This window comes from Coccinella septempunctata, chromosome 7 (genome assembly GCF_907165205.1).
Source record: "Coccinella septempunctata chromosome 7, icCocSept1.1, whole genome shotgun sequence".
NCBI classification, from domain to species: domain Eukaryota; kingdom Metazoa; phylum Arthropoda; class Insecta; order Coleoptera; family Coccinellidae; genus Coccinella; species Coccinella septempunctata.
This window is the reverse complement of record NC_058195.1, coordinates 28,516,667-28,533,758: the sequence shown is the minus strand read 5'-3', so window position 1 is coordinate 28,533,758 and position 17,092 is coordinate 28,516,667. Positions and strand designations below refer to the sequence as shown.

At 38.9% G+C, this 17,092-nt stretch overlaps 1 protein-coding gene across 1 annotated transcript in view; it reads left to right on the top strand.

The window, feature by feature from the left end:
• Positions 1-17,092, top strand: part of LOC123317193 (methylglutaconyl-CoA hydratase, mitochondrial) — an 81,841-nt gene that overhangs the window by 49,415 nt on the left and 15,334 nt on the right. The window contains exon 3 of the mRNA XM_044903598.1: positions 8,035-8,235. Coding sequence (XP_044759533.1) covers positions 8,035-8,235 — 201 coding nt within the window. The remainder of the gene's footprint in view (positions 1-8,034; positions 8,236-17,092) is intronic.

Genomic DNA, 17,092 nt, shown 5'->3' with positions numbered 1-17,092 from the left:
TTACATACAGTTTATCTCTTATTTCAAGAGAAATTATTCAAATCAGGAAAAATCACACATGGTTATATACCGCGAGAAATTTTACTAATCTACGAGTATTACCTACCTCAGGTAGTGATAATTTTAGGCCGTCTGTCTTGAGAATGCGACCGTCTGCCAATGTTTTGTTTCTGAACTTCGATTAGTGGTATATTGATTGAAAATTTGACACAAAAATGACAGTGGTAACTTATGAGGAAGTTTATGGCTTATAATTGAAAAGTTCTAATCGATTTTCCTCATCTTTCAAGTTTTTTTTTATCCAATAAGGCGACCACTCACGCACGGCAGACGGATGGTTTCAAGTTTAGTTGAACCAAAGTGCCAATCCAAACCTTTGGTAACTTATGAGGTAGTTTATTTTTGCTGCCAGCTCTCGGACTATCTACTCTCCATAGGACAAACGTAGCGTAGGCCGACCACCGAAACGCTGGAGAGACGATGTGAAAACAATTTCTGTGAACTGGATGAAGACAGCCCAAAACCGTAAGATATGGGGGAGCTTAGAGGAGGTCTACATCTAGCAGTGGGCAATAACGGCTACAAGATGATGATCCAAATCATCGGTGGTTTAAGCACTTTTCTTTTTTCTTGTTGACTGTTCACAGTCGGTTTCATTTGAGGCTTTTTCTGTTCCTCTTTTTTGTGCCAATTATTGCACTTTGATTATCAGCTAATAACAAAGTAGGTGAAACAAAAGGTCCTTTCGTTTGCACAAAAAGTGTAGCACTTTTCTACACTCGATTTTAGTATCCGTTTGCTGATTGAATTTACACCAGTGTAGAGGAGGTGTAGTTTATCTACATCTCCTTTCGATTATGTGTAGATAAACTACAATTCCTCTACACTGGTGTAAATCAAATCGAGTGCAGAAAAGTGCTACACTTTTATGCAAACGAAAGGACCTATTATTCAGAATCTGGGCTATATATGCTACATATTCAGCTTCAGTAGTTGACCTTGTAACACATTTTTGTAACCGTGAAGTCGAAGTAACAGAAGCACCTGCCATCAAAGTAACATAGCCTGTGGTTGAATACCGTTTATCCAGATCTCCTGCAAAATCTTCATCTGAATATACTTTCAAGTTGATGGCATCACCTTGATCTGATGAATAATCAAACTTGTATCATTTCTATTCCTAGCAATCTTCATTCCAACAGAAATTTAAAATGGACAGATTGTTATCTCAAATGTCCCAAATTTTCAAAAATTTCTTCTAAAATAGTATTAGATCGACTTAACAGCAGACCATCATAAACATATGTTTATGTTATGGCACTCTATATAGAATGCCAAATATAGTTTTTCATTTTCATTTTTATAATATAATATATAATAATAATAATAAGTTTATTTCGAAAAATAAACAGAATACATCACAGAGGCGAATTATATTACAACCTGTTCGTGACTTTGAAATAAAAAATAATTCTTAATATTGTTTCATGAGGATGAACGTTGAAAGAAAACAAAACATGAATATTCATATTCTCCACAAAAAATATCATGATATCCAAGGATGGGTAAAAATTCAGTCATCATCGGGTATAGCTTTTGTCGCATTCGAGTGAAGTTTCTTGTCATCATCAGGTATATTATTCAGTCGTCGTCGGGTATTTTTTTCTCTAATCGGTAAGTAAGTTTTTTTTTTTTTTATGCTATGTGGGCGAATGGAAAAATCTTCGGCCTACGAACAGATGACTTCTATTCTATGAATATGTAAAACATCTGGTATAATTTTTGGGGAGTTCCAAAATGATTGTCACGGCGGGATGACTACTTTTCCCCGCGTCCTGGTTTGGAACTCAAAAATATAGTTTGAAAGAGTCTTTTTGAAAATATTTGTGTGAAAGTTCTAAAGTGATTGTGTAGATGTTGATAGAATTGTGACTGTCAAGATCCCCCCATTTGGGTAATTTTAAAAGGATTGTTTAACGTGTAGAGGAACGCAGTTTCCTGGCACAGTTAAGAGGTAGAGTCTCAATTGATATTTGTTTGATGTGTGGATGGAATTCGACCTAGCACATAGTAAAGGATAAAGCAAGCAAGCAAGTATAATTTTTTGAAACAACAACATAAACATAGAAATCGTCAAGTAAAAATTTCAAGTAGAAAATGAGCAATTTGAAATGACCTAATTATGTTTTGTGGATGTTGTTCGGAAAACAGTGGCCAAAATACAGAAAATTTCAGCAGAAATAAAAGATACATTGAAAATCTGAATATCTATCAAAAAATAAATAAATAATTGTTATCTAATAAGAAGTATTAACATTGAAATGCTATCTAAATACGTTAATAATAATGAATTCAATTAATCTTCATCACTTCTTGCACTGTGGAATACTTACCTTCTTCTATGCTTGGAGTTGGGTCTTCACATATTTCTTGAATTGGAGAAGAGCTCTGTTCGTGGTCTAATAAACCATTTCAGTTCGTATCTTCCATGAACTAGAAGCCAGGCATGTTTTTCAAAATAAAAAAGAATCGGATGTACTTTTCAGACGTCATTTCAGGTGGCGCAAACTTGATTCACCTTCTCATTTCATTTGTAATTTTTTTTATGAAGAGGAAAATTTTTTTCTCTCTAAAGCTTTATCTGACATGCTTTAACAGGCAAAGATTATACAGCATCGTTATTTACTGATGCAAACAATTGATCATGTTAGTATTATTGAAACAGATATGTATTCTTGACATTCTCAAGAAACATTAGAAGAGCAAATTCAAGGCAATAAAAGATTTGTATGCTGCATGTATGGTTATGCTGATAAATAAAGTAGGGCTGGATTTGTTCCTAAGAAAGAAACCATGGTAGTTCTGTGTCTCAGGCATAAAATCTATATGACAAAGGATTTTTTTATGGGAGCTTGATGCCACCTTGTTGAAGGTGCTCATAACTAAAATAAAAAGTGCAAATCAAGTTTGCGGCATCTGGAATTACGCTATAGAATGTCAAAAAGGATTAAAAAATTATTATGACTTCAGCCTTGCGGCATTCACACTCCTCTCCAGAGGAAAATTCACTTATCCCAGATATCTCAGATATCAAAGGGATTAAGCTCTATTGGAGCCCTTTCCAGGTTTTCGGGCTAGTGGTGGTGGTCGGGTCCGGGTCGCTCCTCGGCTCCCTGCCGCCGGTTGGATTCCTGCTCCACCCGCACTTCCTCAGCATTTCCCATGTACTTGCGTACAGTTCTCGCCGTTCCGAGCAGTACCGCTTTCTGCATGACTCTATAGATATTTTCGTCCAACTGAAGTTTCCTCAAGTTCTCTAGTAGTTTCTTCGGTATCAGGCCTGTAGATGATATGACAATAGGGATGGTCTTGATATCTTTCAGCTTCCACTGTCTCCTGGTTTGTTCCTCGAGATCTCCGTACTTCGAAGTTTTTTCAGTGTGCCTATCTAGAAGATTGTTATTATTTGGAATCGCCACATCGATGAATAGTGCTCGGTCCTCATCCTTATTGAGCAATATGAGGTCTGGTCTATTGTGGGTTATTTTCCGGTCTGTGAGAACCGTGCGATCCCAGTAGAGCTTGTGATGTTCATTTTCCAATACAGCATCCGGATGGTTATTGTAATAAGGAACCTTTTTCGAACTTAAAAGTTGGTGTTTTAGTGCCAATTCTTGGTGAAGAATCTTGGCAACGGCATCATGTCTATTTGTGTACACCGTGCCCGCGAACTTCTGACATCCCCCGGTGATGTGCTGGATAGTTTCATGTGTCGCACAGCCGTCATCCGCCACTGAGGCATACTTGGCGATATATTTCATGTAGTTCCTTGTTGGAATCACCTGATCCTGGATGGCGAGCATGAAGCCCTCTGTCTCAGGAAACAACCTCCCGTAGGTCAACCAGTAGTTCGACGCAGATATGTCGACGTAATCATGGTTGACCTCGTTCTGGTGCCTTCCATGCAAAGATTTGCCGATCTGTTTCTGCATTTTACTTTCTGCAGAGTGTTCGACGGTTTCCAAGTGGTCCTGCTGTAGTTTCAACGGTGTAGAACTATCAGCAAAACAAACTACTTGATGGAGTTCTGATGAAGTAGCCTTGCTCAGAAAATATTTTCGAAGTCCTTCAATAACCTGGGACATACGGTTGGACAAATCAACAATTCCTCTACCCCCAAGATGTCGTGGCAGCTCGGTCCGTTCTATTGAGCTTTTGGGATGATGTTTATTGTGTTTAGTCAGCATCGTCCTTATTTTTCTCTGTAAGGCTGCTAAATCGGTGGTGGTCCAAGAGATGATATCGAATGAGTAGCTCAGCGCCGAGCAAGCGTAGATATTAAAAGCTTTTATCAGATTCTTGCTGTTAAGACCACTTCTCATTATCCTTCCCAATCTTCGGGTGAACTCCTCCGTTAATTTTTTCTTCATCTGGCTCTGATTGATTTTCCTTGCCTGTTTTATGCCCAGATACTTGTAGGTGTCTCCTTCCTTTAATGCTTCAATTTCTGCACCTTCCTTGAGTTTGAACGTACCATCTTCTATTTTTCCTCTCGTTATGTTCAGCAGTCGACATTTTTCTAGTACAAACTTCATTCTGATGTCTTCCGAGAATCCTCCATTAATTTTCAGCATCTGTTGCATTTGTTTGTTGGTAGATGCGAAGAGTTTCAAGTCGTCCATGTAAAGGAGATGATTCAGTTTCATCTTGATGGAAAATCCGTAGTACGTAGAATTCAATCTATGAGACAAGGGATTCAGGGCCATACAGCGCCACGAGGGCTCGGCGAATCTCCTTGGAAAATTCCGCGTCTTATTGGAATAGGTCCTGTTGTAATGGAGCCATCTGCTGCTTTCCTTTGAAGACTAGTACGCCAGGTTGACATGGCGTTTTTCAGGAACTTAACAATATTAGGATCCACCTTGTAAATGTTCAAGATAGTCAAGAGCCATTCGTGAGGTATGGAATCGAATGCTTTCTTGTTGTCTAAGTACGCAGCGTAAAGATTCCTTCGCTTGGAGAACGCTTGATTGCAGATAACTGAATCAATTATTAGCTGTTCTTTGCACCCTCGGTTCTCTTTGGTGCATCCTTTCTGTTGCATGCCGATGATGTTATTCCTTTCGCAATGGTTGTGAATTCGGTTTGAAATGCACGATGTGATTAATTTGTACATCGTTGGAAGACATGTGATTGGTCGGTATTTGGATGGGTCTTCTGTATTCCTTTGGTCTTTAGGTAACAGGTATGTTGTGCCATGTGTAAGGAATACTGGCATTTTTTCAGGATTTTCAATGACATCATTTATTGCGAAGGTCAATTTGTCATGCATGATCCAAAGTTTCTTGATCCAGAAGTTCTGTAATCCATCAGGCCCAGGTGCTTTCCAGTTGTGCAGTCCTCTGATAGCTGATTTTACTTCTTCAATTGTGATCATGTCATGCTGCATCGGCTCATATTTTATAGCTTCAGATTTTTCATCTTCAATCCATCCGGTATCTCCATTGAACTGAGGTTTCGTTGATATTTCCTCTGTCCAGAATCGTTCAATAGCTTCCTCTGGTGGTAACTTTCCATTTTCTCCATCAGACGATATGAGTGACCGGTAGAAAGTTTTTTCCGACTTTTCGAATGAATTATTGTCTCTTTTCCGGCTATAATTGCCTTTATATCTTCTCAGACCTTCTGTATACAGACTTAACTTTTGCTTCAGAGTGTCGAGGCAGTGGTGAGCTGTAGCATTCTCCGTCTCTCGTTCTGTGTGTGTTCTGTTTCTATCCATGATTTCTTTAGCAGCTTTCACAACCTTTCTTCCGCGATTCCCGTTCAAGTACTTCGTCAGTCGTCCAATATCTCTTCTTAGTCTCTCTGTTTTGTGTTGAAGACGTTTCTGCCATGGTGGCGCAAGTAATTTGTGTAATTTTGGACCATCGTTTTTCGTTCGGAGAATTTATGCCTCTATGGTCTTAGCCGTCGTTAGCGCTGCACAGTAAAAAACTAGATGAAGATATTCCAATGAACTTCCATTTTGTAGGTACTCAGGTAAAACGTCCTTATTCAAGATGTCGATTATGAGTGACAGTTTCTTGGATGTATTGAGTCGGGGAGGTGCTATTCGATGGAGAGGATCTGTTCCTTCCAGTTCGGCAAAGTATCTCCTCATCTCAGAGTCAACTTGTTGGTGGAGCTCTTCCTATCGTACTGGTGTTCCGGCTCACTTGGGTTGCAAGATGGACTTTCAGCGTCAATTTCTTCTGGCTGTTGTTGCCCAGGCATGTGTATTTCATCAGAGGTGTTGGTGTTGCTCTCTTTTGCTGGCGGACCCTGAAGTTCTTGTTTAATTGCGTCGATTCGGGCCATTGGTATTAGTTCATTTCTCAGAATTACGCGGTACTGGTCTGCCACCCGTTGTTCAGTGACTTTGAGATTTGGGTAGGCGTTGCAGAATTCCTCATGGAGCCTTTTCCTATAGTTGTTCGTGTTCTGCCCTAGTCCCGTGATGGAGTTATATATGCGCACTATAGTTTCATTCATGGACGTTGTCCCCTTCATGCGCTTTCTAACTAACCCCGCTTGGGTGAGCACTGGCTGAATATCCTGCGCAGCACCTTCAGCGGTTCGAGTCGGCAATTGAATTGGACTCGTTGGTTGCTGTTGTTGCTTTGGAGCTGTAGCTTCTTTTCCAGCAGGAGCCCGCTTCCTCAACATTCTGCCACCGACGTCCCGCATGCTGTCATGTCCAGCGCCGGCTCCAGACATGCCCTGACGATCCCCAGGCAGCGACTTGTTTCCGAGGCTTCTCGTAATCACTATTATTACTATTATTATTCAAATTTTCTGATCCTAAAAAGCAAGCCTGGCGTCTAGCTGAGGGAAGATAAAAACTGAAATGGTTTATTGAACCACAAACCTCTTCTGCACTTCAGAAGTCTAGCTGAATTTAGCTTCAAGTTTTATAATTTTGTTAATTCCTGTCAATATCAAAATGTAAGTTTTAACATAATCGTTTTTTCCATATAGATTGAAATTCAATCTAGGAGGACTCTCTGCATCTTCTGAAACTCTTTGCTGGAGCAAATCGATTATTATAATTTTTTAATTGATTTTGTTTCAGACACTTGTAGTGACAAAACTAAAGAATCTTGGAAGATATAATTTCTTTTTAACTGAATACATTCGTCTTAACCTGTTGAGTGATCGCGTACATGTCTAATATTCAATAAATGATAACAGGAATTTGGACTGATTGAAAAAGTGTATATATTGATGGAGAAGATCCAGAAGAACGGAACTGACACTAAGCTCGTTATAATTTATAATATTTCTCTTGGCAATGAATGTTTTGTTCGGAGTTGGATCAAAAAGTTTGGTTATTGTAGGTATCTATCAAATTATTAGTTTATCTTATCTTTCTCATGTTAGTGAGTCGGTAAATCTGTTTCGTCATAACAAATGGTCTTGGTAATTACAACGCATTAAAATCCACAAAACATCACAACTTAAAAATATCAAAAGTCAAGAAATTATAAAATTAGATCAAAGGCAGGGGTTAAAATAATATAAGCTACAAACCGCCAGTCAAAGTATCACTGAACCAAAATGGCAAAACAATTACAGTCTAATTTGAATATATTCCCCCCAAGTAGCCCTCCACTCTATATTATCGAGCTGTTATATATCACTTTAAGATGTTGGGTGTCTTCTCTGAAGTCACCGATGATAATTTACTGCCCCAAGTTGAACGCATCGTGTATATTTTTGATCACATATACCGAATGAAAATTTTTGACACCTAAATTTTTCATATTATCGAAAATACGGCAGCTCATTATTTTACTGTGTCTCTAGAACAAGAGGATATTAAGTTTCAGGTTTATATCTCGTATGAACCGTTGTCCCTTACGTCTCACGTTACCAGTAACCCTGCAAATTCATACTATACTCTAAAGACCATTTTGCTGCAGTTAGCATATAAATATAACCTAACCTAGGTCTGTATCAAATGAGAGATCATTGAAGTGTTTTCATTTCTAGGTGGTGGTTTGGAACTAGCTCTAGCCTGTGATTTACGGATAGCTTCAAGGTGTACGAAACTTGGTTTGGTAGAAACCAAACTTGCTATTATTCCTGGAGCCGGTGGCACCCAGAGATTACCACGCCTCGTCAATCCGGCCATAGCTAAAGAACTTATTTTCACTGGAAGAGTATTGGATGGTAAACAAGCGGAAGATTTAGGTAAGAAGATGAATACATTTGTTGAGGAAAAAATATAAATCTAGCCCTGGATGACAGCGACAGTTGGAAAAATAATAATTGTTTTCTGTTAATGTCATTTTTTTTATCTCTTAAAAGTTAATATATATTCTGACGACCAGAGGACCTCATTTTTATTTGACCGGTTCTGACGACGAACATTTGGTGCCGAAACTCGTGTATGAATAATCTGAGGAGGAGCGAACGAAATAATAAAGGTCAACCTCCCATACGATTTCCAAGTCAGAGTAAAAAGGTAACCCGCATTTCTACTGAGGAGATAACGTATATAGAAGACGACGATAAAGCTTCAAGTAGAATGCAGTCCGACAGACATTACCCCCGACACTCTGAAACTCAGGAAGAAAATTGTGACACTAAAGACAAATCCGATGACAAATCACACAATACCAAGACAAGTAATTCTTCCAAATCAAGAATACGGATTTTAGAAGTTGAGCTACAGACCCACAAGGATTTAATGGTTTTAGAAAAACAAAAGGCAGAATTACTTCTACAAATGAAAGAGAAAAAATACATTCAATGAGAGAAATAGTCAGAAGAACCCTTGAATTGGAAAAAGCTAAATTATCAGAAGCATCAGACACATCATGTTCAAGTAAAAAATCTGTTGTAACATCAGAAAAATATGTCCAGTACAAAAAGTAAAGGAATGGTTGTATGAAGAAAATCCTGTTCATCAAACTAATAACTCTAGCGAAAACATAGCACTACTAACGCAGACCATAGCAGACGGAGTTAATGTACTATCTGGTGTACTGGAAAATTCCAGACGTAATAACTCTTCCCAAGATTTACCATATTTCAATGGGAAATCTGAGGAATGGCCTATTTTCAAAACTGTATTCGAGAGAACAAAGAATAATTATAGTGAGGAAGAAAATCTATCCAAACTTCAAAAATGCCTCAAAGGGGAAGCTCTCGAGGCTGTTCGACCGCTGTTGATATCGTTCGAAAGTACACATTCTATTATGGAAACTTTAGCGATGAGATTTGGGCGACCAGAATTCATAATAGAGACAATTCTCAGAAAAATTCGTTTCCTGCCAAATTTGAAAGAAGATGACCAAGCCAGTTTCATCAAATTCGCCACTGAAATTCAAAATTTCAGCGCTACTGCAAAAAATCTTAACATGCAGATCTATCTGAGTAATCCACAAGTATTGAGGGAGCTTCTCAATAAATTACCCACTCATTTGAAGTACAATTGGGCAGTCCATCTGTCTGGAATGAATAATATTGGAATGCCTACTTTGGATATATTTTCTTCGTGGATCCAACATCAAGCTAAAATTCTGAGTATATTTTTACAACCCAAAGCAGATGACAGGAGACGACAAGAAAACTTTAGCAACAAAGAACTAAGAAACTCCAACAATAGACATGTTCTAACGCAAGTAACACCAAAATGCCAAATTTGTAGTCAAAATCATCAAACTTCAAAATGTAGAGAGATTTTAGAAAGAAGTATCGACAGTCGATAGGAATTGATTACAAAGAAGAAGTTGTGTTTCTCTTGTTTTGGACGACACTAAATTAAATCTTGTAAGAGGAGGACAAAATGTGGAATTAACAATTGCACAAAATTCCATCATCATGTTCTATATAAACAAGATTCAGAAGCACAAATCGAGGGTCCGAATAGCCAACCATCATTTTGTTCAACGACTCCTAGTTATAATGAGAAAGTTTTGCTTCGGATTTGTCCAGTTGTTTTATCCGGAGAGAAAAATTCAATCGAAACATATGCCTTGCTTGACGACGGATCTACTGTTTCTCTAATCGAAGACAACCTTGCAGAATATCTGGGATTAAATGGAAAGGAAGATCCATTGAACATTTGCTGGACAAATTCAACAAGTCATAAAGATCAAAATTCTCGTCGAGTGAAACTGAAAAAAAGGGGGCTTTACGAAAACGAAGAATATGAAATCGATGACGTTCGAACTATGACTGGTTTCAGTCTGCCAAGCCAAATTTCGATTTCTCGAAGATGAAAAATGAATGGTCTCATCTGTCTATTTGTCCGCAAAACTTATTTTTCAAGAACGACGTTAGGCCAACTATTTTATTGGGACAAGATAACTACCATCTCATAATGCCCAGAAAGATTTATGAAGGTCCACCAAATTCACCAATTTTAAACTGGACTAAACTTGGATGGATTGTTCACGGAAAATTTAGATGCAAAAAGGATATTCTCGACAATTCAAATTTCAATTTCTTTTGTTATCAAGAATCTGAAGATGATTTACATCGGTTGGTCAAAGATTCATTTAAGCTTGATAACTATGGAATTACAAAGCCGAATTACGAAACTTCATTATCACCGAAGGAGGAAAAGGCACTAAAATTTTTAGAAGAAACAACTGCCTATACAGGAGAACGTTATGAATCTGGACTGTTATGGGCCACAGAAAACTTCAGATTTCCTCCCAGTTATAACAACGCTCTAAGTCGACTTCATGGAATAGAACGTAAATTAGATCGAGACCCAATATTAGCGGAAGAATACTGTCGAAAAATAGATGAATATTTAGACAAAAATTACGTCAAGAAATTAAGTGTAGAAGAGGTAGCCCAAACACACAATAGAACTTATTATTTGCCACACTTTGGAGTGCGCAATCCAAATAAACCTGGAAAATTGCGTTTAGTGTTCGATGCTGCAGCAAAAAGTCATGGAGTATCCTTGAACGATGCTTTACTAACTGGATCCAATCTCTTGAATTCACTACCAGCGGTCCTCATGAAATTTAGACAGCATGCCATCGCCTTTGTTGGAGACATAAAAGAAATGTTTCATCAAATTAACATAAAAACAGAAGATGTCGATTCTCAAAGATTTCTTTGGCGTGGAATGGAGAGGCATAGAAAACCAGACACCTACATCATGAAAGCAATGACTTTTGGAGCAACTTGTTCACCATCGACTGCCCTTTATGTGGTGAAACTGAATTCCAGAAGATTTAAAGATCAATATCCTGAAGCTAGTAAAGCAATTTGTACCAAGGAATACATGGACGACCATTTAGACTGCTGTGAAACAATTCATAGTGCTATTAACAGAATTCAGCAAGTAATTGAAATTCATAAAGCAGGTGGATTTGTTATATGTATTTGGATCAGTAATTCGAAAGAAGTTTTAGACAATATCCCTGAAGATCTCAAAGCCCACAGTGACAAACAGTTGAATTCAGATGATGGCCTCGCTACAGAGAGGATTTTAGGAATGTGGTGGGACGCGAAAGCAGATACGTTTATTTTTCGAGTTAATGAATCAAAATTTGAAAATATTCATTTAAAAATTCCAACAAAGAGAGAGATATTGAGAGTTGTGATGAGTATCTTCGACCCACTAGGACTTGTATCACCAATATTAGTGGCTGGCAGAATTTTATTACAAAATATTTGGTGTTCAAATATTACCTGGGATGAACTTCTACCAAGAGATCTTCAAGCAAAATGGGAAATCTGGCTCAATTTACTAAATAATGTGAAGACGTTCAAAATTTCAAGGTGTTATTTACCACTCTCAAGCAGTTATGGATCTACGGAACTCCACATATTCGTTGATGCCAGTTAAGAAGCCTATTCAGCAGCAGTTTATTTGAGAAACGAAAGTGGTCCAATAATCTCAGTTTCCCTAATTATATCGAAAAATCGCGTTGCCCCCCTGAAAGGAATTTCAATACCACGTCTGGAACTTCAGGCAGCTGTGCTTGGATCTCGGCTTGCTGAAGCAGTTCAAAATTCCCTGGAAGTAGAAATAAAAGGGAGAATGTTTTGGTCTGATTCCCAGTCTGTTCTTCATTGGATAAAATCCGACTCCAAAAAATATAAACAATTTGTAGCGAACAGAATCACAGAAATCCATGATCTCACAAGACCCGATGAGTGGAAATGGATATCGACTGACTTGAATCCTGCCGACCTAGCGACTCGTTTCTACAAGAAAAAATTTCTAACATTGAATTCATTATGGTTAGAAGGTCCACCATTCTTGAAAAACTGTAAATCCGAATGGCCAGACCAACCTCCTATATTTTTTAATCATAAGTCTGATTTAGAACTGAAGAAGGAGTACGTGACTGTTCATATGGAGAAGGACAATTGCATCTGGATTATTCCGAATTCATATATCAACAGATTCTCATCCTGGTTGAAATATCTTAGATGCACTGCTTGGATTATTCGTTTCACAAGGAACTTGAAAAGTCATAAAAAAATTCGAAATACACTGAAAAGATCATTGGATCCTTAGAGGAAATTGAAGAGGCAGAAAAAATGACTCTAATTGTAATACAGTTTTCCCTATTTCCAGAAGAAGTGAAGCACCTGCAGAGTAAAAAAGCCTTGAAAAAATCAAGCAAACTGTTTCCATTGTCACCTTTCCTTGATGAAGATGGAATAATTAAGATGAGGAGTCGTTTGGAAGCATCTTCTGAAATTGACCGAATGACGGTATTTCCTGTAATCCTAGATGATTGTAAAGCAGTAAGATTGTTGGTACAACATGTACATAAACGATTTTTACATCAAGGAACAGAATCTGTTATAATGGAATTAAGAAAAAATTTTTGGATTTTTAAGATTAAAACAATTGTCAAGAAAGTAAAAAATAATTGTCTTTGGTGTAAGAGACGAGATTCCAAACCTGAAGTGCCAGAAATAGGACCATTACCCCAGTGTAGAGTGACGAAACCTCCACATCCTTTCTTTTACACAGGAATGGATTTCTTCGGACCCATCGAAGTTGCTGTAGGACGAAGACATGAAAAACGTTGGTGTTTATTATTCACTTGTATGTCTGTCAGAGCTATTCACATTGAAGTCGCTCATTCGCTAACAACAGACAGTTGTATAATGGCCATACAAATATTCACCAGCCACAGACCTTGTCCACGAGAAATCTTCTCTGATTGTGGTACAAACTTTATAGGTACTAATAGAGAGTTACAGCAACAAGTGAAACATTTGGATCATCAAAAAATTCAGAAGACCCTTATTCATATGGAAGAAGGTATCAAGTGGAATTTCAATTCAGCACGAACACCACACATGGGAGGTTGCTGGGAGAGGTTGATTAGATCTGTCAAGAAAGGCTTGAGCGCAGTACTTACTTCACAATATCCTAAAGATGAAACACTACAGACACTCCTTTCTTATGTAGAAAATATCGTCAATTCTAGACCGCTTACTCCCATTTCTTTGGACGCAACTGATGGAGCATCATTAACTCCCAACCATTTTTTATTGGGAGGCAATTTTTATTTGTTCCTATCTACAAATTTTCAGGAAGACGATATATTTTCCAGAAAACAATGGAGAAAAGTTGGACTCATGGCAGATCACTTTTGGCGACGTTGGTTGAAAGAATATTTACCTACCTTGACTAAGCGCTCAAAATGGTTCCTGAAAGCGAGACCTCTCAAAATCGACGACCTCGTTATAATATGTGACGATGACTTACCTAGAAATTCTTGGCCAATGGGTAGAATCATTCAGGTATTTCTGGGAAAAGATGGGCAAATCCGATCAGCGGAAATCAAGACCAATCGGGGAGTTTTAAGAAGACCAGCAGTTAAAATTGCTGTCATCGGGGTGGAGAATGTTGAGGAAAAGTCGTCATGATTCCGATAGAAATATAAATCTAGCCCTGGATGACAGCGACAGTAGTTGAAAAATAATAATTCTTTTCTGTTAATGTCATTTTTGTCTCTTAAAAGTTAATAATATATATTCTGACGACCAGAGGACCTCATTTTTATATAACAAACACCTATTTTATTACGAGACCCAATTCAAGGGGGACCTGGAGCCACCCGCACTCAGGGCATTGGCATACCCTCGACTATGTGATCGTGAGAAGAAAAGATCTGAAAGAGGTGTTGGTCACTAAACTCAGAGCAGATCTGGAGTGCTGGACTGATCATAGGCTGGTAATCTCGAGAATGAAAATCTTAATGCGCCCAAAATACCAACGCAAGCCAAAGTATCTAAGAGAGCGCCTTCAAATCTCCAAACTACAAAACCCTTCTACAAAGGAAAGATTCGCAGCTGCCGTCAAAGATATCCTCACACCACCGGATTATAACGACGACATTGAGACTTATTGGCTTCGCTTCAAGCTATCTCTTACAAATACAGCGAAAGAAATACTGGGCACAAAACGCTCCCGAAAATCCGCAGACTGGTTTGCCGACAGCTAAACTCATATCGCACCCCTTTTGGACGCAAAACACAAAGCGATGAAAACCGCAATTAATAAGCCTGGCGATGTTGCAGCCCAAATAAGTTTTATAAACATAAAACGCGAGGTCCGTCAAGAAATAAGAAAAATCAAGGATAGCTGGTGGAAAGAAAAAGCAAGGGAAATACAAGCTTACGCCGATAACCATGACTACAGGCGTTTTTTCGAAGGTATTAAAACTGTTTACGGTCCAAGCAGAAAAGCTAGCTTCCCAAAAGAGATGCTAATGGAGCTATTCTAACTGATGATAGAAAAATTCTCGAATGATGAAAGGAGCATTATTCACTGGTCTTGAATCAAAATAACGACTCGGATTTATCCATTCTAGACCTGCTCCCCGCGTATAGTCCGATGACATCGCTTGATGACGAAATCTCAATGTCGGAAATCATAAGTGCGATTAAAATTATGAAAAATGATAAGTCACCTGGTCTAGACGGCATTCCAGCGGAGATATTCAAAGCCTTGGATAAAGATATTGTCAATAGTCTCTTAACACTATTCCGCAAGATCTGGGAACAGGGAGATGTGCCACAAGACTTCACAGACGCTTTAGTTATCAACCTCTATAAGAACAAAGGCGATACGTCGAATTGCAACAATTACAGGGGCATATCGTTGCTTTATGTGGCCGGTAAAATTCTCTCGAAGATTATGGCTTATCGTCCGGTTCCACTCTGAGAAAAGCTCTTACCTGAATCCCAGTGCGGCTTTCGACCAAATCGAGGTCGGTGGACCTAATTTTTACACTGCGACATCTACAAGAGAAAGCCCGTGAACAACAATCAAGGATTTACACAGCCTTCATCGATTTAAGTAAGGCATTCGACTCGGTGTATCGGAGAGCGCTATGGAAAATCATGGAACGTCTTGGAGTACCCGAAAAATTCTTAGCAGTGTGTAAAAGCCTTCATACCAACAACACCGCTAGAATACAGCATAATGGCTCTACAACCGACCATTTCTCAACCAACTCCGGAATAAAACAAGGCTGCGTATTAGCGCCTTTACTGTTCAATATTTTCGCCATTGCTGTATCGATAATTGCTGACATAAGTATGCCCGTAAGAGGTGTAGGGATAAGGTTCAGATTTGATGGAGGCCTGTTTAACCTGAAGCGCCTCAGAGCAAGAACCCGTACCAAGTTTATCACGGAACTTCAATATGCAGACGACTGTTCACTCATCGCTAGCAGCTCAGAGGATCTACAGATAATGATGGACACCTATAAATATATATACGAAGCTTTAGGCCTCAATATCGACAAGACCAAAATCCTGGTAAGTCCGCCAGAAAGTCTTCAAACAGATATCAGCCTGGAGAATGAAACTCTAGAACAGGTCGAGCAGTTCAAATACTTGGGAAGCTTCATAAATACTAGGGCTAATCTAGACACGGAAATACACAACCGTATCAATTCGGCATCACGGGCATTCTGGAAGCTAAAGGACAGAGTGTTTCAAAATCACGACCTCAATCTGAAGACCAAGACAGCTGTTTACAAATCCACTGTCCTCCCAACGCTTCTTTACGGAAGCGAAAGCTGGACGCCCTACAGGCGACATATTAAACAGCTTGAACAAACCCAACAACGTCATCTAAGACAGATAATGCACATCAGATAGTTTCACAAAGTTTCGAATGCAGAAGTCTTGCAATGGGCGAGTTGTACAACAATTGAGACTCAAATAACGAAGGCCCGACTCAGATGGAGCGGCCACATTCTGAGGATGCAAGACACAAGACTTCCCAAAATAGCTCTATATGGCGAATTCACTGAGGGAGCCCGGAAACCAGGAGGCCAGTATAAGCGGTTTAAGGATACACTACTTCAATCCCTAAAATTAGTTAATGCCAATCATAACTGGGAACAACTAGCGTTAAACAGGTCACAGTACACAGTACAGTACACAGTTATAATGGAGAATCGAGAAGGATACAGCGGCGGCCAGATCTGGTTGGTGACTATCCATGCCCTGAGTGTGGAAGGATCTGCAGGTCACGGTTGGGTCTCTTTAGTCACAGGAGGGCACACAGTCGCAACTAGCCCTAAGAAATTACAGGTCTGTTCGCAATTTTTTTTCTTCTTTTTGTAGATTTATTCCTGGTAACGGGATACAGCAATGGAATGGAATATCAGATCAATGGATGACTTGATTTCCGTAATGCGGATCTCGCCATGACCGCATGACATTTAATTTTTGAAAGACCGCACAACGGATATAACCTCCTCCTGAGAGATCTCAAACATAAAGAACGAATTGTCCAGTCTAGAAACAGTGGGAGGCACAGCGGACTTGACACGTTTTGAGTCAGGGATGTGGCAATCTCAGCTAAAAAGTTCTTAAACTCATTTGCTAGCTTTTTTTGATCAGCAGGTTTGAAATGCACTTCAGTTCTGGTTAGCTGATGATATAATAAGGAGTTTGTTAAGAAGAACCCGAAGATCTTTAAATTTTGGTGTCAATTTGAAATTTATTTTGAAAGTGGGCTGTCGAATACTGACTATTGGAAGACACCGGTCAAAAACCTCGAAGAAACAGTTATGAAATTCATTGGAGTTTG